We start from the raw sequence: 23,334 nt of genomic DNA, 5'->3' as shown, positions 1-23,334 counted from the left end.
GTTTTTGTGTGTATAACTTTATATATATATATATATATATATATATATATATATTTAATTTAAAATTGGTTTTTTTGCACAGGGAAACTGTAATAAATTTTTTTTTGAGGAAATTTTGGTTTCATATTCATTAATGAATTTTATTTTAAATTGTAGTTGAGTCATTGCATTGGGAATGCTATGAAATGGTGGGAAAAATCACTCCAGCCCAACATGAAGGAGATCGAGTCGACGCAGGATCTCGTCGACACCTTGTTGAATGCCGGGGACAAGCTCGTTATAATGGATTTCTACTCCCCTGGTTGTGGAGGATGTAGAGCACTTCATCCTAAGGTATAATTTCTACAAATATATGCTGCATTTATATTTTAGGTTAAAAAGTATCGAGACCATTGTCAAAAGGGGCCAGTTTCCTTCTTTCTTTTTTTTGTAATTTGTGATTGATACTTGCATAAAATTTTAGCTGTTTTGATTTTTGTTAGCTATTAGCCATCGATAGTAAATTTAATCTGAAGTTCGTCAGCTGAAAAAGTGTTCAAATTAGTTTAAGTTTAATAGAATCACACTTAAATTTAATAAGAACCTCAATTTAATGGATTGATAATAGCTTTATGCATTGGTATCTTTTTTTACAGTCTTGTTTATGTTGGTTATTGATTATTTCTGAACTTGTATGGTTTAATTCTGATCTACTTTATTGTATACAGATTTGCCAATTTGCGGGGATGAACCCGGATGCCGTCTTCCTGCAAGTAAATTACGAGACTCACAAGTCCATGTGTTATAGCTTGAATGTCCATGTTCTTCCGTTCTTTAGATTTTATAGGGGAGCGCAGGGCCGCCTATGCAGCTTCAGCTGCACAAATGCAACAGTAAGATCCCATCTTTCACATTTCGTCCCTAGTTTAATGTTAAATTTGGTTCATTATAAGTCTTTAAGCTACCCATTTAATCTCAATAATCTTGAGAATGAATGTGGCTCGTTAATCCTTTGAAATCTTTGGTTAATGGTTTTTCTGTTAAATTGTTGGCTATCATGGTCGGTATGTATGATCGGAATAAACGGTCATTGGTGTCTTAAGATTTGTTTCTAGAGACAAACAATTGTTTCAATTGGTATTTCATGATCCTATTCTCATCCAGTTACCTTCCGTTTATGTCAATTTTCCCTGTTTTATTACAGTCAAAAGGAAAGAAAAATTCATGTTTAGGGCTTGTGTCGAAATCTACCCACGTGTGCGGATGAGCGTTCAGTGTAAATAATCAAAACGCCATCTTCTGGTAGCTTAAGTTTAGTTTTTGGAGAAAAACCGTTGTTTCGCTATCACTTTTGTTTCCTGAAGAAATCATTCTATATTTTTAACTCATTAATTTGCTAATAATGAACCACATTTTTCTTCCTTAAATTGCAGATAAAGAAATTTAAAGATGCATTAGCAAAGCACACCCCAGAGAGGTGTAGCTTGGGGCCGGCAAAGGGGCTCGAGGAATCAGAGCTCATGGCTTTGGCTTCAAACAAGGACCTCGCTTTCGACTACACGATGAACCCAGTGGTTCTCCCGGAAGCTGCACCTACAACCCCAAAACTTCCTTTGTTTTCACCACTAGTAGCTAACTAGTATTCCGAAAACAAGGTTGAAGTTACTGATGGAAGATGAGATGATGTTTTTATTCCATCTCATCTCTCATCTAATTGTACAGTTTTCTTGTTTGTTGCTCTTTGTAGTTGTTTGTCGCGGCTACAGTCTGGCAATCTTCGTTGCAGGCTAAGCTTTTTTATTTACCAGAGCCTGCTGGGTAGTATTGAGCTTTGGGATTAGGCTTCTTAAGATGTTGAATGGTTTCTGTAGGATTTCGTTATGTCGTGTTCGAGTCTTAATGAGTTATTAGCTTTGTTATACTTGTGACTTCTTTCATAATAATATTGCAATTCCTTTTCATCTGCATTTGAAGTTGATTTTTTCTCTCTCTTTTTTTTTTTGTGTTTTTTTTGCATGTGGTTGTGATTGTTACTCTATCTGGCTCTAATGTTGTATTCACACATTGCATGTGAGGAAAAGTAGATCAGCTTGAAAACAACTTATCTTGTTGTATGTATCACAAGATGGCTATATTGCTGTGTGATAAAGGAGGGTTGAAAAACTGACTTGGTCAGTTGTATTATGAATTGAATGTTGCTGTTGCTTCAAGTTTATTGGTTGGTGATCATAAAAGTGTGTGAAACATACTTTTGCCAGATTAGGAAATAGAAGATTAATAAAAAAAAAAAAAACTAAGATTGGTTTCTGTGGTCGTCAAATTTTTTCAGGGAGCATGGAACACATTTATATTTGTTATACGCTTGGCTCTATCCGGCAAAAAAATTTTAAAAATTTTTGCATTTCTACACTATTAATTGTAAGGTTTAAAGTTATAATGAAATTAAATTGTTAGCGCTAAATTAAATTAAAAATTCTATTTTGTTCAATGTAGTAAACTGGCACATTTTCCTGAATGATTGGTGGGAAAAAAAAGTATATATGTAACTGTTATATTGTGCCAAACAGCACAAAGGATGTAGTAAATGCAGCAAAAAGGGATTGATTAAAGCCTATGAAATTTCTAAGGGACTGGTTGGATGCATGACTATTTTGTTCGGCTTATCTTCGTTTTACAGATGCATAATTTTGTCGCAGATGGAACATATTATCCTTGAATGTTGAAAAAAATTGAATTCACAATAGCTAAAAGTTAAACACATTGTTGTAATTAGAAATGTATACATATACATATATATCTTCATGCACCTGCAGATAACTTATTTCGAAATCCAAATAGGCAAGGAGCCTTTTAATGCTGATTCATCGTGTATGTAATCCCCACATGCTTAACATGAGGAGCAAGACGCAAAATGTAGCCAAGGACGACTTGCCAAACTTCCTCTAGAATTGCTTTCAAGAGAAGCTAGAGCAAGCAGTTCCGATCCGCAGCGCTGGCAAGTCATCCTTGGCTACACCAGCTTCCTGAGCCTAATGTTAAGCTCAAGATGAGAAAGAGCATTGGATCTAGCTATTATTGCTGCAGCTTCAGTTTCTGACTCCGCCGCGAGCAGTCGGCGATGGCGAACAAGAGGGAAAAAGAAGAGGACAGAGAAATGAATCACAAGAAAAGAGAGTGGGAGAGTGAAAGAGAGAGAGAGAGGGGATGGAGATGAAGGGGACTAGGTTTCTTTTGTAGATCGAGTTGTGTGAGCATATGCACCTGAGGATTAAAATACTAAAACAAGTTAATAGCTAGGTACAATTCATGGATTTTGATGCATTTATTTCTAGTCAAGATGATGAGGAGACAGCTCCTAGAAGGATCTTGCCTCGGCCCAATAGAATAATACTCAACTTATAACGTATTACGTACTCTTCCTTTTCAATCCAAAAAATAAAAAATCTTTATTTTTGAGTAAAAAAAAAAGAAGAGCCTCATACTAATGCATTAGTAGGTGCTTAAACTTTGGGGAGGTGGTGCATAAAATGGGAGTTAATTTCTTTTCTTTCACCAGTATAGTTTATTTATAAGGATTAATCTACTTGTTGGCTTTTTCTTTTTTGTGCTGCAAATTAGTATAGTAAACAACAAGAAAATAGTAAGCGAAGTGCACAACATATAGTAGCTAGGTATATATGTTACAGCTTATTAAAGGTCTTAGGCTCATTAATTAAGGGTGAAAAATAGTCTCATCCACTGAATTATTTATTTTTTTCCTTTCATTTTATCTTTCAGGAAGCAAGTGATTGGTAGGAGCAGGAGAGAAAACTTTATCAATTTTTTTTTTTTGAGAGATAGGTAGCACGTTACCCGCTTCGTTTATTTCATTTAGAAATAAACTTAGCTAGAAATATGAATCAATTAGGATTTGAATTTGGAAGCTCGGATATCAACCACCAAGCCCTTTGCTACCAAACCCTAAAACTTTATCAACTTAAATAATATACAGGTGTGCTATAACATGTTTCAATCTAGGGAAGAGAGAAGCTCAAGAATCCAAGGCTTTTTTTTTTGTTTTTTGTTTTTTGTTTTTTTTTTTTCTGTGTGTTGGCACGTGCTTTGATATATACCCACCGAGCCCAAATTTAATCCTTTATTCATTTGATAAGTGAAGAGGAGCTATCAAAGCTATAGTAGCCCACGAGGTTTTTTTGAGAGATAGATAGTATACTATTCGCTTCATTTATTTTATTTAGAAATAAGCTTAGTTGAAAATGTGAATCAACTATGATAGTCCACGAGTTAAGCTTAAAAGAATTGAGTTTCTATATAAGTTTAAATTTAAGACTTAGTGCTCTCGACATCGAGTTTATATAGATACTTGCCTAGAAGTGCTATAAGATAATGAGTCTTTAATTCTTATGGAATCATCAAAAAAGCAAAAAGGAGAAAAAAAAAGTGGAGAAAAGTTCTCTCAAAAATGAAATGGAGAGAAAAGAAAAAGCATAGAGAGGGAGGCGCCCATGTCTCTTGCTTTAGCAATTTCCTTTTCCTTTTAATTTTAAGAATTTGGGGATAAAATCCAAGCTCAATTGGGCCTTGTGTTCGCCCAATCACTTACTTTATAGGTCCATATCTTAATGAGTACATCAAAATTATGAAAAAACTCTTATCTTTTAAACGAAACCACTATTTTACAAGCATTTTTCTTCGATGAAGTGCAATTAATTGCATTAACAGGGCTAGATATTGGTAGCCCAAATAACCAAGTTACGTAAATGATAATAATAATAATAATAATCAATAGATATATTAAAATTTCAGTTCTCAGAGAAGTTACCTGCATATTCTATTTCTCACGATCCGTTCACCCGCCTTGCCTCCTTCCCTCTCTAGATCGTCTCAGACCTACCGTGTGTTGTGGCATATTAAAACTTGAGTTTTCAGAGTAATTACTTTTTCAATATTTGGCTAAGAATTTAATTACTTGTAACTTGAGATTCCAAATTCCAAGTGTAATTATTTTATATTTCTAACTAAATTTATTTTTTTTAAAAAAATAAGAAATGAATAATTTGGTATATATATTTTTCTTAAAAAAAAAAAGTTGTTGGAATCATATTGACATTATCGAGATAATAAACTCATACTGGCCCATCAAGNGAGAGAAAAGAAAAAGCGTAGAGAGGGAGGCGCCCATGTCTCTTGCTTTAGCAATTTCCTTTTCCTTTTAATTTTAAAAATTTTGGGGATAAAATTCAAGCTCAATTGGGCCTTGTGCTCGCCCAATCACTTACTTTATAGGTCCATATCTTAATGAATACATCAAAATTATGAAAAAACTCTTATCTTTTAAACGAAACCACTATTTTACAAGCATTTTTCTTTGATGAAGTGCAATTGCATTAACAGGGCTAGATATTGGTAGTCCAAATAACCAAGTTACGTGAATGATAATAATAATAATAATAATATATTAAAATTTCAGTTTTCAGAGAGGTTACGTGTCGCATATTCTATTTCTCACGATCCATTCGCCTGCCTCGGCTCCTTCCCCGTCTAGATCGTCTCAGACCTATCGTGTGTTGTGGCATATTAAAACTTGAGTTTTCAGAGTAATTACTTTTTCAATATTTGGCTAAGAATTTAATTGCTTGTAACTTGAGATTCCAAATTTCAAGTGTAATTATTTTATATTTCTAACTAAATTTATTTTTTAAAAAAAATAAGAAATGAATAATTTGGCATATATATTTTTCTTTAAAAAAAAAAGTTGTTGGAATCATATTGACATTATCGAGATAATGAACTCATACTGGCCCATCAAGCCATTTTAAATTTCCTTCTTTTTCCCCTAAAAAAGGTACCCATCAAATACTTGACCTACAGTCCTATAGAAAAAAAAAAAAAAAAAANAAAAAAAAAAAAAAAAAAAAAAAAAAAAAAAAAAAAAAAAAAAAACTTCATGAGTTATAAAAATAAAAGCCTCTTTTATTTTTTACTCTTGCTTTAGATAATGCCTCACCATCACAAAATTATGACAAATATAATAATCACCAATCAAGGGGATATGATGCCAAACATGCTCACCATTCCTAACCACCCTTTATTCACGAATCCCCCAATAATAATAATAATAATAATAATAATAGTAATAATCAATGTGGTCATCAACAACAACAATAATATCCTAACTATTCGTGAGAGGACATAATTTAAATACAAAACATATCTAATTTAAATACAAAACATATCTACAATCAAGGAGCTTTCTTTTTGTACATGAAATTAATCAATCAATCAATTTGACAATAAAAAAAGGGCTAAGCATATTTATTATTTATTACTATTAATTTGGCAAATAGTTTATTATATACGCCCAAGTTCACTTTACATAAAGAAATATAAAATATAATAAATGCGTGAGATTGTTGTCAGATGTTTATTTTTATATTGACAAATAAATTCAGTAAATTTAATTAAATTTATATCACCTGTTATTAATACAACTACTCTTGTTTATGTTCTCGTTACCGTCTCACGAATTAAACTCCTTTTCTAATATAATCCCACTTTTTTATATATTGAAGCACAATATTAAAGATTTAATAAATAAGTATGGGGGGCATTGGGGTACGTTTTAGAATACTCCTACCAATGCGCTCATCATTTTGGGCTTGTTGCGGACGCAAGTACCAAACCCTCTCGCACCGTTGCTCATCATTTAATCAGGAGCCCGAATCTTAAAGCACATGATCCGATCACGGGGTGGCCTTTTCGGTGTAGCGGTTATATACAGCGGTCCTGTACCTGACACGTGGGACCCATCACTCATCCGCATTAAATCACGGCCACGGTGTGTAACCGTTACACCGATGATTTCGCTCTGCGTGCTCCAACTGTTCGTTTTCAAAGTACTTTCGGTGGGCCCCACGTTTGGGCCACCTCCCAACGGACAATTTATGCATGAACCTTGTGTATACACCGGGTCTTTAATTTGCCTTTTCAATTGCCCAGGGGTCGTAGACTCATTCCAAAGCCCAATATCCTATTTTTAATTTTCCTGAAAACTTTATTATTTATTACCTAAAAAAAAAAAAGCAAAAAGTTATATCTTAAAACTTTGATACCATTTTGAGTGTCATCATAAATCATATCTAATATTTAAATTTTGATTTTTTATGATCTTTTTATTGGCAAGTAAATGCTGGAGAACCCGGTGTACGCTCTACGGTGCACGCAATACTTTCTCTCATTTAAGTTTTAACCTGGACCGTGAGATCGAGTTGGGGAAATTGCGGTCTATACGTCACGTGGAAAACACGTGTCCATCCCCACCTCCAAGTGGGTAAAAATGTATAGAAACTGCCTCAACTATGGACAATACTGGAATAGACCCAATTTTCTTTTTTTTTTTTTGATTGAGACTTTTTATTTAAATTTTTTATTTTTTATACTTAAAAAGATAAAAAGTTTATAAAACTTAATAACTATATTAGTTTTTAATTATTATTAGACCAAGTTTTAAGTTTTATTTGGTAAAAAAAAAATAATCAAGTCATTAAATTCCGTTAAATTATCAATAAATTTGATAAAATTTGTAATATTTTTTTTTGACTAAGATTAGTTAATTTTTAAAAATTAGAAATTAAGAGGTCTTGACAAAAGAATGGTTGTTTCTCTCAAAAAGAAAAAGAAAAAGAAAAAGAAAAGAATAATTGAGGGTCCCATTTCAAATGTTGCTATAGTTGAGGGGGCCATAATATAATTTTACTCTTCTAATAAGTATATGCGTATAAACTGTACGGGGAGAAGAATCTATAGTGGGGGTGAGTGGTGCAATTTGTTTCTTTTGGCTATTTCCGTAGAGAGAGAAAGGGATTGGGAGAGAGAAAGAGAGAGAGAGAGAGAGAGAGCCATTTGTTTCCCTTCGCCCTTTTCCTAGGGCTCTTATCGCGAAAGCTCGGCACTTTTAGCCCTCTTTTCCACCCGTTTTTGCCCTAATTTTCGCTCCTCGGCGCCCTAGATCTCGACCAGGTACTCCCCTCCCCGTTTCCTCCTGAAAGCTTCATACTTTTCGAATTTGGTTGGGAATTTTATGCTATCTCGTGGGTATTGATTTGATTTCTTTTGTTTTGTAGCTTGATCATCCAATTTCCCCCTTTTTCTCCTATGAAAATGCCATTTTTCCTGGTTGATCTCCTTAAAAATTGCAGCTTTGTGGTTTCCACATGTTGTTCTTTTTGGTTTATGTTGCCTGGGGATTCAATTCGTTTCTTTTTTCCTGCGGATTATTGTTATATCTCAGTTGTTCTCTTATGATTTATGGTGTATTGACATGCTAAGCTTCCATAATATATTAGATAACTTGGTTCAATATATAACCTGGGTTTAGTGCATGAAAGGTGTAATAAAATCATATATATTGAGATCCTACAAATAGAAACTTGCCTATTTGTTTCATGTAGAATAGATGAGTGTTCTATATAATATAATCGACTTAAATGTTTATGAGAGTAGCCATTTTATTGCTTGTTATAGTTTACATTTATGCCAAACTGGTTTAAATAACTCATGACCTGAATTACACTAGCTTTATCAGAATCAGATATATAGTAGTAATTTCTTAGTTGTTCATTTATTCGTCATCAGGGTCGAATGCTGTTCCTTGAGTAACTTAGAGGGACATGCCAATGGTTTATTGTTATAGCTACACATTTTATCTATATTTGCTTGATTGTATCTAAAATCATAGAAGTAATCAGAGTATTTTGTCCTGCAGATGACGTCTTGCTGATTGATAGGATATTCAAGCTAGCTTGTTTGGTGGAAATACATACCTATGTAGAGAGTTAAAGATTGGTGAATGAATCTTACTGAAATAAGCAGGTAATAAAGACAAACCGAAGCTCTACTTTTTTCTTCTTTTTTTTTTTTTTCTTTTTTTCTCTCTCCTTCCATATCTTTATGTTGAAAACTGATTTCATTATAACTTCTAATCTCTCTTCAATTTGCAGGTGACACCATTATCTAGATGCATTACCTTCCTTTGTTAGATCGGCGATTGGGAGAAATTTACTAGTGCTGATTACAATTGCTAACTTTGTTGAAATTTCCTGTAATAATACAAAAATAGCTAAGACGGGTGCTCTATGTTGTGTGGCCGCTGGGCCACATGGAGCAAAATCCAATCAAGCCAGTAGAGACTATTCTATGGATCCTAGTGAACCTCATTGGAGAATGAATTCGAGCTTTTCCCCTCCTCTTTCGAGGAGATGGGACTGCAGGTACCAGTCGGATGGATTACCTAATAGAATCCATGATGCTCCGTTATATGGATCATCTATATCATCACATAGCAAAGGAAGCAGAAGTGGGTTCGGCAGCGATCAGTACCAGAATCATCATCATTCAGCTTCTGACGGGGCACTCTCTTATTTAGGAAGCCCATCTGACAATCTTCAGGGCACTCGGTGGACTCCATCTGTTCGAAGATTCGATCTTGGAGAGTTTTCTACTCCAGCAGGAGGTAATTTGTTAATATTTTAGCAATATGCTGGAAATACTTCAGATAATGTATGCTTTTGTGATTTTGTCTGATGTTATTTTTATATTTCACTTTAGTTCCCCCATGAATCCCAAACAACATGAGCAATGGCTTCGTGCCTAAAACGTCCTTACGCATTTAGCGACTTTAAGGTTGATTTTGTTCATATTAGTTCCAGCTAGAAAGTTGGCGGCCTAATTTTTGGAGCTGAACAAAACTTCCTTCTTAACAATTGTTTTTTCGCATCAACCATGTTCTCCTCTCCCTTTATTTGAGGTCAGAGACTGATCTTGCTTATTACCAGTTCTTATAGTATACTATTATTGCTACTTCAGTGTAACTGTTCTGTTTTAGGATGTATTACGGCTAGTATAAGCTGTTCCTACATTAAGATTGATGATCTTTTGTTATGTGGGGATACTTTGTCTAATTTTATTCCTGCAATTTGCTTTAGCTTCTTAGTAGTTATAACATCAAAATGGTAAGGTCACGTTTGAAAATCTTTTATTAAGGCAACATAATTTCCAGGCCTGTACTTGCAAATAAATAGTAATAAGATTATCTATGTACCTATCATGTAAACATTGCTCGTTGGATTGACTCCTGAGTTTGGTTAGAAGTTACTACCATTCTGTTAAATTTCTACTTCATGATTGCATCATTTTGCTACCATTTTGATGCTGAGGTTTTTTTTTTTTTTTTTTTTATCTGTTATATCCATCAGCTGTAGTACATCAAGAAAAGGTAGAAACTCGAACAACTCATGTCCTGAATGTTAAGAAGAGAGATTATGGATGTTCTTGGAATTCACTTTGCAAGAGAAAGTTATGATGTTGATAAAGGGGTGAAAAATATTTTGACTGATAATTCGGACAGTGGGCTATAAGTATAAGAAAGATAATAGAAGGGGTGCACTTGCGTGACTAAAATTCCTGATTCTTCATTGGATGCCTTATATTGAAGCTTTCCAGGTTTAACTGATTCTGAGCGACTTTGTTTTTCTTTTTTTTTGTTCTTTTTTCATTTTTCCAGAGGAACTGTGTTTTTGTTGTATTCCCTCTCCGTGCTGATTGTGTTTTGGAGACAAGACACCAGACATGTAGGACTATGAAGCATTTGGAGAAAACCTGAGAATTTAAAACTATTTTGGAGGTCAAGGAGTTAGGTCAACAATTTATGGCCTTGTATTAAAAGCCTCAACTGAATTCATCCTCTATCCCATGCTAGTGGAATCGGTCTCCTTATATTGATTAAAGTATTGAGAAATTATAAACAAGTTCAAAATATTATGATGGTTGAAATTAGATTTATACATTGTAGATACTTGGTTTCTTTTCAGTGGAATTGTACACAGTTGCTATTAGGTGGTGTCTAAGTCCTCGTAGGAGTTCATTTGTTTAGCTGAATATTAACATACTAACATTCATCTAGAATTCGTGTTCCATCCTACCGTCCTAGAAAAAATTGCTGATATCATAAAAAATGTACCCAAATTAGTTTTAAGGAGTGACATTAAGCATGGGACATCACGAATAAATTACATTAGACATCTAAGAAGTTCATCTGTCTTAGTTGCCCCTTTGCAGATGAAACCCACTAGAAGCAATTATGTTTCTTCTTTGTCTAGACGATACCTGTTATGCCTTAGGATCATGTAAGCCACCCCAAAAATGGGAAGGATCTAGACAAAGAAGAAACATAATTGCTTCTAGTGGGTTTCATCTGCAAAGGGGCAACTAAAACAGATGAACTTCTTAGATGTCTAATGTAATTTGTTCGTGATGTCCCATGATTAATACCACTCCTTAAAACTAATTTGGGTGCATTGTCCATGATACCAGCAAGTGTCTTCTGGGAATAGATTTGAAATAATTTCAAAATTCTAATTCATTTTGCTTGTTTCCTTGAGAAAATCTGTGTGGTAGATTCTTGAAAGAATAGGAGTTACCCCATTTACATGGTGAATGATGAATGGATGTTTTGACATTTGCTATGTTTCATGGCCAATATACTGGTGAGAGAACGAAACTGGGAGTAGCAGTGGTTGAGGGATAGTCAAAGATACAGTTTAATATACTGAAAGTGAACTTGCCAAAGGTGTCTTGATATGACATGGCTCTCTGGGATAGTGGAGGACATAGCCTTATCTTTATCTTTTTCATCTTTTCCTTTTAAACTTTGAGGAAAAATGACATTGGAGGCAGAACATTAATTGGAACTTATTACAGAGGACTCCATGAATATTACTTTTAGCATCACAGGACAAAAGCTTCAATATATAGTGCAATTCTATCAATTCTTTGTTGATCTAATCTTCAAATTCTTCTATTTGATCAGGAGCAAGGCCCGAGGCCAATGTCTATCCTCGGACTAGCGAGGTAAATTATCTTCTGTCATTCATGTATGAATGACTATTTTCCTTTTTTTAAAATAAAAAATTGCTGATTATAAACTCCTCATTTTCTTCTTTCTAGCAGAGGCGTTACACCTCTGTAAACAGTTTTGGTTCCGCATCCCCGTTCTCGGAATCTGGCCGATGGCCCTCCAGTGGCAAGCACCCGATCTTATTCCCCCCTCGCAATTACTCAGGCAGGCGCTCATTCATGTCCAAACCCGTTTACCCACTCGTTTTCCGCAACCCTGTTTCTGAACCCGAAGCCTCTGGTCTACCGGAAACTAGTAACGGTGGCAGGGGAACACCTGGAGATGATAGCCGGGCCTCGCCCGCCTGGCTCGATCACATGATGAGCCCGGAGCTCAAATTCCACAAAGCCCTGACCGAACTTCAAAAGATGGAGGCTTCTCCCGAACCGAATCCTGGTTCGAGTCGCGAAGGATTTCGGTGGAGCAACGCAAGCAGTTACGATTTTGGGTACGAAGGAGATGCCATCGAGATTACTGATCATATCAGTGTAGAATCTCAAAGATGGCCTAATAATCCGATTAGATTTCAGAAATGTGGATTGTGCGAGAGACTACTATGGCAAAAGTCCCCTTGGAGCTCGAACAGGATAATTAGAAACAGCGATATGCCGATAGCTGGGGTCCTTTCTTGCAAACATGTTTTCCATGCAGATTGCTTGGAAGAAACTACTCCAAAAAGTCAGATTCAGGACCCTCCTTGCCCTTTATGTTTGAGAGAAGCTAAGGAGGATGGGTCGGGATCGTTCTCAGAGCCGCTTCAGGTGGCTTTAAGAGCTGTTCGGAAGAGCCAAGGTATCAATATCACCTCCACGAGCAGCGGCGGCGGCGTTAGCAGCAATATGGACTCTACTCAGAACGAAGACGAGTGCAAGAGGAACCACTCTCTCCAGTTGCCGCCACGGCGCAGAGTTTCGCTGCTGAGAAGCCATTTCAGGAAGCAGTTCTCGTTCAAAGGGAAGATGGGGAAGGATCTCTTCGGCGTGAAAGTTTTCAAGAAGTCCGGAGCATCTTCATCATCGTCGTCTTCGTTTGTTCAAGAGTGCGATCAATCTGGGCCGTCGAGCTCGCGCTAGTCACGGATGATGACATGGAGAAAGCATCTAATTGGGTTGTGGTCTTTGTATTTTGGGAGAGTCCACTAGTTGAAAGTCCATGTATAGCTTACTATAGAAGCTGCAATTTTAGACACTAAAAAAACTTGCTTATTTTGGACTGTTTATTTTCTACGTATTACTGAGTAGCTACAGATTCCTTTTTTTCTTTTTTCTTTTTTTCTCTTTTGGGGAAGTGGCTTCCACCATAGGCACGGTATCTGGTAATGTATTGTTGCTCTCGTAACATTGCATTTTTCTTCATTTATAGTTGTGCTCTACAAGTGGGTACGTATATTTATTATGTGCTTTGAACAAATCATGTATGAATTTCGCAATGCGGAAGTTAGACTAAGTTTTTTTTTTTTTAAAGTATACTTTGGGTACCATATTGTGTGTTCTTCATCATGTTGTTAATACGTTGACACTTTACGATGCAAAGGCTTGTGATTAATTTATGCACACATTTTAATATGTTGTATAAATTTGTCAACATATTAATAACATAAAAATATTATTATAGGGATACCTGTATCCTGTAGTAGTAATATTGTTTCTCTATTGTCCTTTGTTGTGTAATTATTATTGAAACCGTTACTAATGCTTAGCCGATAACCTCAATGTTTACTAAGTTCACTTTTTAAGTGCTAGTTTGTTTTTGGATTATGGAATAGTTTTTATTTGTAATCATAATGTAATCATACGGCCCTAATCTTAATACTGATGTTAGTGGGTGTGAATAACGTGATAGACCTAGCTTGCCCTACCATTATTTTAAGGGATATATGCTACTTACATATCTGTATATGTGTAAATTTGATATCTCTTCTATCTTAAAGTTCAGCAATTTTTTTAAAAATTTTTAACACTAAAACAAAGAAGTTAATAAGAATAGTAAAAAGTTTGTGGCCTCCGGATGAGGTTTTCAAAAGTTTGAACACAGCCTGACTAGTGAAACTGAAACTAGAACCCGAAACCGTCGGATTTTAAAAATTCATAACTAAAAAAATATATAGCTATTTTTGTTTTACTTTTTCTATATATATATATAATTTAAGATGATAAATATTTTAATTTTTTGATAAATGCATATAATTTTTTTGACAATATATATAAATTATGTATGGTAAAAAAATTTCTTGGAACATGTAAACTATCGTCTGAGAAATATAATAATATTTTACTAAAATTAATACTTTTATATATAAAAATATATTATTATATTAATAATATTATATTTTATTAGTGGTGTTTATGTTGTGTCCGTGTTCTATTTTTTGAAAATTATGAATGGCGATGTTCGAATGCATAACACTGAAATTTAAGCATAATCTTTTGGTCCGCGTTTAGATATCTAATCCGCTACTGAGCTTAAAATAATGGGTAAACTTTAAATACCATCCTTGTGACTTCGGATTTTCTTCCTCTAATACTCTGTGATTTAAAGTGTATCAATTTAGTATTCTGTGATTTTATTTTTTTCTTTTCGTCAACCTCTCCGTTAATTTTTCGTTAAAGCATATACAAAAAACTTCAGATACCTCACTTAAAAAGTTTATCGAATATTCATTTTAGTACTCTTTCGTTTGAATTTTATCGCTAATTTAATAAAAAAAATTAATAAAAATAATAAAAAGATAATATATTTTAAATTATAAAATAACAAAGTAAAAAAAATACGAAATCACATAAACGACCTACCAAGTTTTTTCTAAAAAAATAGCCTAGCAACCCCGTTGGTAAATCTGCGCGGGTAAAAGCACTCTTTCGCAACGAACCAAAACACGCTTCTTAACACGTCTCATGCACGTACGTACGCGTCCCAATAGCAGCAGGCAGCAGCATTGACGGGAGAGAGAGCCGTCGGTAGACCAACTTGCGCCGTTCCGTCGGCTTTGTGAAGAAGCGCTTCTTCCGATGGGCCGCACATGCTGTCAACTACTACTGCAGGACATGTATTAGTATAACCCCCCATGTGCTTCTGCGCACAACGACTTACCGAGATAAAGTTGTTGTGAGAGTTTTTGAAAGGTAATTTATATGTAGTTTCAGAATTTAAACTATGGTACAGTGGAAACTGGGGTTCGCGACTTTTATTCGTGTTCGCGGAATATAAATGATTAACGTTGTGTAGCAACACTTAGCAAACGTTTGGTTCGGGGTTAAGAAAAAACTAGTTATTTCAGGAATAGGATTAAGTTTAGGGTTAAGGTGGGGTTAAAGTATTTTTGTGTTTGGTTGGAGGTTAGAGTTAAGCCAAGATAGTGAAAAATAGTATTTGGTTGGAGTAGATGGGATAAAAAGGATAGTGAGTTATTATGAATAGAAAATAGTGTTTGGTTGGGATTTAGTGAGGTTAGGTAGGGTTAGCTAATCTGGAATAACCTATTTGAGGTGGGGTTAGCTAGGGTTAGCTAACCCCACCATTTTTAGAAGTGTTTGGGGATAAAATGGGGGTTAAAGGGTTATTTCACCCCTTAACCCCCAACCAAACGGAGGCTTAGGAGTCTAGGAGTGTGGATAATCCCAATACGAACGAACTTGGGTCGGCTCGTTTCATAAACGAGCTCGACCGGGGGTATCGACGTCAAAAAAAATTAGCTGTTTGGACTGCACTCAACCTACATAATTAAAAAATTAGAAAAAATATATATAGAAAATAAATTTATAAGGTTGCCGCTCAAGCTTTGATCAATGATTAAAATTTTACATATAAATAGGCATTTTATAATCTAGTTGGCTTATATTAAATTGAACTAAACATTAAATAATAAAAATTTATATTATATAATTTATTTATTTATTTATATAAATAATAATTATATAAATTTAAAATATATATATTCGATCTGTTAGTGAGCCGAACACGAGCGAGCCGACCTCAGCTCGTGTTCGGCTCGTTTAATTAAACAAGCTGAAAAAATTCGACTCGTGTTTGACTCGTTTACTAAACGAACGAGTTGATCTCGAGCTCATTTCAAACTGAATACAAGCTAACTCGCGAACAGTGAGCCTGATTGCCACCTCTAAGCACCACCGGTCATTCCCGACGCTAGTGACGGAGGATTTTATAGTTGGTATTTGAGATCTTAAATTCGAAATCGAATTGCTTTATACTTCTGCATAAGTTTATATCTAAAAAAATAATAAATAAAACGAGTAGCATCTTACCATTCTCTATCTCTCTCAAAAAAAAAAAAGTATTTTTGTGTGGCAGTTTACAACTTAGGTTCTTAAGATAATTAATATTTTACACTGTTTGATAATTATATTAGTAATTTTATTAAATATCTATAGAAAATATAATTTATTTTTACCTTTTCTTTTACCATATATTATTTTTCTTTTTTTTTTTTGAGAAAGATAGGTAGCACGCTACCCGCTTCGTTTATTTCATTTAGAAATAAATTAAGCTAGAAATGTGAATCAACTAAGATTCGAATTTGGATCTCGGATACCAACCACCAAGCCCTTTACCACTTGTTCTAGGAACAGTCGGTTACCATATATCATTTTTCACTTATGCTTTCATGTTATCAGAGTCGCTTTCAGATTTGCCACCCTTGCCGACCATGAGATGAAATATTTAGGTTATATTTGGCAGTCTAAGAACTATAGAGTGTTTTCTCTTCGCTTTTTTGATCGATAAAGTACTGTTTAAATAGTGCTCTGATAAACATTTTATACTAAAAACATCGCTATCAAGTTTTCGTTGAAGATTAAATGATATACATTCGGTGGAAAATTTAAATTTTTTAAAATTATTTTATTAAAAATTATAGTCCTTGAAAGTAGAAGTACAAATAGAACCAAATCGAGCGCCCATTGGTTGGACCATAATTGTAATTGTAGGGTTGGATGATATGTATATAGGTTGTCCTTTTTAGAGCTCTTCTGTTATCTTTTACCCAACTTGCCCATGTGAGGCCATGTGATCTTCCTCTGAGTCTCTGAACTTACTATAATGTGAATAAAAATCTCAAAATTTTGAGCCTCTCAACACAACTAGTTGTATATTTATTTTTAAGTTACTGTTAGGTATAGATGTAGGGACACATGGGATATTAAAAAAGACTGAGTTTAAAAATTCATGAAGAGAAGAGAAGAGAAGAGGAATCTAGAGACTTTTGCTAGATTACAAATTAATGCACCGACTATAGTTTTCTGAAACAAAAGAGGAGTTTTAAGAGTTTGATGCTTCCACCATTAATTCTCCTTCACAGAATCTGTTCCAATAGTAGTATTAATAGTATAAAACTATAGAAAATGGTGTCGGAACAAATCACTATAAGAAAATCTCAATGTAATGACGCTTTTTAGGCGAAGCTTAGAAAAGGCGTTCCCAAGAGTCTCTACAATACAGCAAATACAAACGTTTCAAAAAATAATATTATATGAATCATCTATTGTACCAAACTAATTTATGAAATAATAAATTTTACTATTATTTTTAATTTTTTTGATACTTCAAAGCATGAGGATTTTAAAAAATTATGAAAAATTCTGACGCTTTAAGGTATCATAATATATTTTAGTGGTACTTGAAATATACATTACGACTCTTCATCTGTCAGCGTTTTAACAAATTCTTTTAAATATGACGCTATATTATATTAGAACGCTTTTAAGCATCGTTAAATATAAATTTTTTTAAAAATATTAATTTTCTTGTGGTGAATTCTGCGTTGTTTTTTTTTTTTACTAAGTCAATTTTTTGGGTGACAGATTAGTCTGAGAAATTAAGTTATGTTTTAAGCCGGCCGGGTCAAGTTTTTTGTTTGCTTTTGCTAATGTAATTTACCCGCTTTAATTGAACAAGATAGAGGAATTTGATTTTTGGTACTCCCTAACCTTTTTGGTTTATTTCACAAAATCAAGAATTAAATGGCGCCTTTGCAACTCTTAGAAAAAGAAAGTTGAAGAAATTAATATAAAAATAAAAAATTATTTTCCATTAATTAATTATTATTACTTTTTCTTTGTACAGCCGTGAAAATCTAAAAGATAACTAGTGGCTAATTAATTGGTGGAGATCTTTGACCATAACATTAATGGGTACTTGTACTTGTGGTAATTAAGATGGGAATGACTAAATTAAATGATGGACTTAGCCACCATTTCTATTTGACCATTCCTTTTTGACCAAATTAAGGGAGTTTGAGAGTTAATTAAACGAAAAAAAAAGAAAAAAGAAAAAAAAAAGGGTGTTAATTAAGTGACTATTTATTGCACCTCGTAAATAGTTAAAGTGAAGAGGTCACTGAAAACATGTAACAGATTAAAAAAACCAAAAATAAAAGAGAACGAAATTTAGGCCATTAACTGTTGCAGAGTTCGAACTTCAAGGAATATAGAAATGTTTGTTTTTGTACATTAAAAAAGGTTATGAAATAAAAGCAAACTAAGTATTTTGATTTAGTAGTACTAATGTACTATCATTACTTATAAATTCTGGCATGGTTTATTAACATAATACATTAGAAACCTTTATTAATTGATATGATAATTTACTGGAATAGTCCTTTAATTTGTGTGAAACTATTAGGTTTACCATTCATATTGCCTTCAAATCCGTGTATTTTATTTAGTGGACGGTAAATTTGATAGTCTTATTTTAGAGCTATGTTGTTGATTAGTTTAATTTCAATTCAATATAATTTACAAATAAAATGATAATTTATGATAATCAAAGAGAACCGATGAAAATTTGTAACACCAGTAGTTTAAGAAGGCTACAAAAAAAATCTCTCTGAATTTGTGTACGTAATTATGTTTTAGTTGTAAAGACAAAACAATTCCTATATTATAATGTTTCTGCAACATAAAAATTAATTGCCAAGAGAAGAACAATATCAAAATAATTAATTGTCATAAACAACAAGATTATATCTTCATATATATTAAGCAATATATTTGATACATCACATGCTACAATANATATATGATTTGTTTGCAAAATAGATTGTATATATGTATTAGTCTCTTTTAGAATATCAAAGTTTGATACTTGCGTAGATTTGTTGGTTTTTTTAGTAGGAACTTTTTGATTTATCTATGTATCAATGCAATTTTATTGGTTGGTGCCAATCTGATGATGTCAAAGTTGGATTCTGTTCAAGTTGTCATAGAATCTGACTTTTAAAGCTGATTATACATTCAATTCAGACCAAATTATCGTATTAGTCTATCGTTACTTAAGTTCAAACAAATTTGCAACCAATCAATCTATCGGTCGAAGCTAAAACCTTCCTTTGCTAATTCGGCTATATTTCTGTTATTCCTGTTCATCCACAGTTTGCTAAAGCTAAACTTTTTATGCTGTGAAGTGGTAATTTTTTGATTTATCATTGGCCCTAGACCACATGCTATATATATATAGTAGGAGTTTTTTGATTTATCTATGTATCAATGCAATTTTATTGGTTGGTGCCAATGTGATGATGTCAAAGTTGAATTGTGTTCAAGTTGTCATAGTAATCTGACTTTTTAAGCTGATTATACATTCAATTAAGACCAAATTTTCGTATTAGTCTATCATTACTTTAGTTCAAACAAATTTTCAACCAAGCAATCTATAGATCGAAGCTAAAACCTTCCTTTGCTAATTCTGGTGATGTAGATCGGTTTTGATCTCAATGCACTTTTTTGTGAAATTCTTAATTTCAATAAAAAAGGATTTGGTAGTTTTTTTTTTATATCAGTTTTAAGCAATGTTTTTGGCTCAATTATGAAAGATATGTTTTTTAAAGAGAGAGCACTATTGAAAAATGGGATTTATAAGAGGAAGGGTTAATATTTGGATAAAATCTTTAGTTTTAGTCCTTTTTCTACTCTCTATCCGTTTAGTCATGCTTTACGATTCTTCAATATTAATGGAGATTAACTCTTCAATTCTTCATAATTGTTTTTGCTAGAAGGACAAAAAGGTATGTTGCCAGAGTTTTTCTTCGTGTTTAGTGTGATAATTAGCAGACATTTAAGGATCATATTGGTGTCCCGCCTCTCACTGTAGGAAGCACTTACCCTGAACAAGCATATGCAAAGAGAGTAATTACTATTTTGATTGATTAATTTCTACATTGAGAACTGAATTAGAACTCAGAGAAGTAACTATTGCTAATTGCTATACCAAAGTCATGTAAGACTCCTCGGTGCCCTTCGAGATGTCGATCCATTACTAGATTCGTAACTCATTCCTCTCTCTTCAGATTGCAGAACATTGGAACATGAGTGCAAACCCTGAACCTTAGGGGGCTTTTGTTTTGCTGTAAAAGCACTCCGAAAAAAAATTTTCCGAGGAAAAGTAAATTTCCAATGTTTGTTTGATCGTAAAAATTTTTTTTTTTCGGAAAACAACTTTTACAAATCATACGAAAACTGGGCATTTTCGTTTTCCGCTCAAAATGAGCGGAAAACGAAAATCACGGCGTTGGGATGCCGGGGGCGGGGTGCAGCAATTGCGCGGTCCATGAGGAGCATCCCACCTCGTGGACCGCGAGAGAGAGAGNAAATAATTAATTGTCATAAACAACAAGATTATATCTTCTTATATTAAGCAATATATTTGATACATCACATGCTACAATAAACTGAACCAGTTAGATCCAGAATTTGAGGTCAGGAACGAAACTTAATATATTAATCTTTAAACACGAACCCTAATATCAAGGGTGATCCTAAAGGTCACGAATCGATTCCCAAGAGAGAAAAGTTTAAGAAGAATAATTAAATTTGCTAAAGTCAAATAAAGAGCCTAATTATAACCCCATGTGCATGGAAACATGAAGTAGTTGCAAAACGACAAGACCCCATTATTAAATAATACAGTAAAATAAAGTTCTATTGAACTAAGATTATGCTATAATATTTATTTATACCTGTAACAGTTAATATAGAACAAGGCGAAAAGCCAACTAATTTAACTGTCGCTAATGGATTTTAAGTAATTAAAAAGGGGTGGTGTAAATTATGTAGCCGACCAAAAAGGGAAGTTGCTAAGATGCGCCCTACCTTTTGCTGTGAATAGATAAGATTCATTGAATTTAATTTAAGAACCATAATAAAAAAAAAATCTCCTTATTTTACTTATAAGTATCAACTTAATCCACATTAAAAAAACCAAAATTTAAAACATGAATGAAAAAGAAAAGAAAAAAAGTTGTGTTTTTAGTTATTGGTAATCGTACATTTTAGTTTTAGTTAGTTATATAGTCTTTAATCATTTCTATCCGTTAAATTATACTATTCAATCAATCATCCATTCAACTCTAGAAAACCACTATTATTCTAATCGTACATCTTTTCATTCAACGGTCAAAAACTCGATACTACTAAACACTTGGTACTATCATAAGATAGCAACATCATTCTCTCTCTCTCTCTTTCTCTCTCTCTCTCTATATTTAGTTAGGTTGGAATATTATTAATAGAATTTAACTTTTTTTGCTACCAAATTTTTAACTTTTGAACAAAAAAATTATAAAATTAGAATGATATTAGTCCTTTAAAATTAAGTGATCCTTCTAAGATTGAGTGGTCTCTACTGAATTATAATATTTAATCTAATAAAAAATGATCAAAGAAACTTATTCGAAAGATAAAACTTTATAATAAAAAAAGACAAAACTCTATATATTTATATACTTCTCTCCACCACTGGTCCACTTGCCCATTTTCCTAGTTAATTTTTTACCCTTTACAATTCCCCAAAACCCCTTCACTCCACATCTATAAATACACCTCTCCTTTCCTGCACCTTCCTCACCACCTCCCCCCTATCACATTCTCCTCCTCTGCGGCCTATCAAAACTCTTCCCATGGAGTTTTTTGGGCTCTTCATGTTTGCGCTTCTCACCACTTTTAAAGCAGCCAATGCAGACGCTAGCTACAGCAGTGGCTGGACAAATGCTCATGCAACCTTCTATGGTGGTAGTGATGCTTCTGGAACAATGGGTAATTAATTAAAGCACAAAATAATAATAATAATAATAATAATAATAATAATAATTATAGAAAGAAAATAAAAATTCTGCTAAATATATTTCTGAGTCGTTTCCTATATATATATTTTTTGCAGGAGGTGCTTGTGGCTACGGAAATCTATACAGCCAAGGGTACGGGACGAACACGGCGGCGCTGAGCACTGCTCTATTCAACAGCGGGCAGAGCTGCGGGGCGTGCTTCGAGATAACGTGCGCCGGCGGCAGCAGCTGGTGTCTGTCGGGGTCGATCATCGTCACCGCCACCAACTTCTGCCCCCCCAACTACGCCCTCGCGAACGACGACGGCGGGTGGTGCAACCCCCCCCTGCAGCACTTCGATCTCTCACAGCCCGTCTTCCAGCAGATCGCGCAGTATCGCGCCGGCATCGTCCCCGTCCAATACAGAAGGTAAAAATACAAAAACAAAACTACGCTAGCTATCCGTTGAATATGAAAATATTTAAACACCGTTCTCTACTGGCTTAAATTTTTAGAGAATGACGGATGTTTCGTATAATTTGATATGAACAATAGCATGTTGTCGAATGCAGGGTGTCATGCGTAAAGCCCGGAGGGATCCGGTTCACGATCAACGGGCACGACTACTTCAATCTGGTGCTGATCACGAACGTAGGGGGGGCGGGGGACGTGGCGTCGGTGTCGATCAAGGGGTCGAGCACCGGCTGGCAGGCGATGAGCCGGAACTGGGGCGCGAACTGGCAGAGCAACAGCTACCTGACTGGACAAGCCCTCTCCTTCATGGTGACCACCAGCGACGGCCGGACCGTCACGTCAATGGACGCCGCCCCCGCAGGCTGGAGCTTCGGGCAGACCTTCTCCGGAGGGCAATTCTGAGTGTCAGTGACTCGGAGTGCTAGTCTGACGGATGCGCAAAAGTATACTGCGTTGTCGCGAATTTGGGGCTTCTCTTTTCGAATTAGCCCTGGATGATGGTAGTTTCTTTTTTCTTTTTCTTTTTTTCTTTGCGATTTGCGAGGAGAGAGGGCTGAGGTGAGCACAATGCCGGTCACCCGCCGATGAATGACTCTCGTTCCGTTTACTTCTCTGTAAAATCTAAGTGATCGTTGTAATCGGCTTTCTAGCTGAAATATTTCGTGAGAACTAATAGAGATATATTTTTTTAGAAAGTTTGAGCTTGTGAATGAACGCTGGTTGTTCAAAGCACAAAAGCAATTAGTATTAAGAAAAAAAAAAAATCAAGCAATAACAATGAACCGAAAAAGTTACTGGCTTTAGGTTCACTGATTCAAGTAATGGTTCAACTAGTGGTCGAATGTTGCAGAGAAGTGAGAAAGGTTCAGAATGTCAT

General features: G+C 34.5%; 3 protein-coding genes across 5 annotated transcripts in view; all 3 read left to right on the top strand.

Annotated features, from left to right (window-relative positions):
- LOC109723719 (thioredoxin-like 1-1, chloroplastic) overlaps positions 1-1,946 on the top strand; it is a 2,524-nt gene extending 578 nt beyond the window's left edge. The window contains exons 2-4 of the mRNA XM_020252183.1: positions 157-333; positions 708-872; positions 1,413-1,946. Coding sequence (XP_020107772.1) covers positions 157-333; positions 708-872; positions 1,413-1,619 — 549 coding nt within the window. The 3' untranslated portion in view covers positions 1,620-1,946. The remainder of the gene's footprint in view (positions 1-156; positions 334-707; positions 873-1,412) is intronic.
- LOC109723952 lies at positions 7,816-13,388 on the top strand. Of its 3 annotated transcripts, XM_020252494.1 has the most exons (6): positions 7,816-7,998; positions 8,103-8,154; positions 8,744-8,850; positions 8,979-9,490; positions 11,846-11,886; positions 11,983-13,388. In XM_020252494.1, exons 4-6 carry the CDS (start codon positions 9,175-9,177, stop codon positions 13,003-13,005), a joined length of 1,380 nt encoding a protein of 459 aa, XP_020108083.1. In that variant the 5' UTR covers positions 7,816-7,998; positions 8,103-8,154; positions 8,744-8,850; positions 8,979-9,174; the 3' UTR covers positions 13,006-13,388. The 3 variants fall into 3 exon arrangements, with proteins under 3 accessions (XP_020108083.1, XP_020108082.1, XP_020108084.1); XM_020252493.1 differs by lacking the exon at positions 8,103-8,154; XM_020252495.1 differs by lacking the exon at positions 8,103-8,154 and having other exon boundaries at positions 7,817-7,998; positions 11,986-13,388.
- LOC109723953 (expansin-A10-like) lies at positions 21,775-23,152 on the top strand. Its single transcript, XM_020252496.1, has 3 exons — positions 21,775-21,975; positions 22,100-22,412; positions 22,556-23,152. The coding sequence occupies exons 1-3, from the start codon at positions 21,840-21,842 to the stop codon at positions 22,857-22,859; spliced, it is 753 nt and encodes a 250-aa protein (XP_020108085.1). The 5' UTR covers positions 21,775-21,839; the 3' UTR covers positions 22,860-23,152.

This window comes from Ananas comosus, linkage group 18 (genome assembly GCF_001540865.1).
Source record: "Ananas comosus cultivar F153 linkage group 18, ASM154086v1, whole genome shotgun sequence".
Classification (NCBI taxonomy): domain Eukaryota; kingdom Viridiplantae; phylum Streptophyta; class Magnoliopsida; order Poales; family Bromeliaceae; genus Ananas; species Ananas comosus.
The sequence above is the reverse complement of the archived record's forward strand: the minus strand, read 5'-3'. Positions and strand labels throughout refer to the sequence as shown.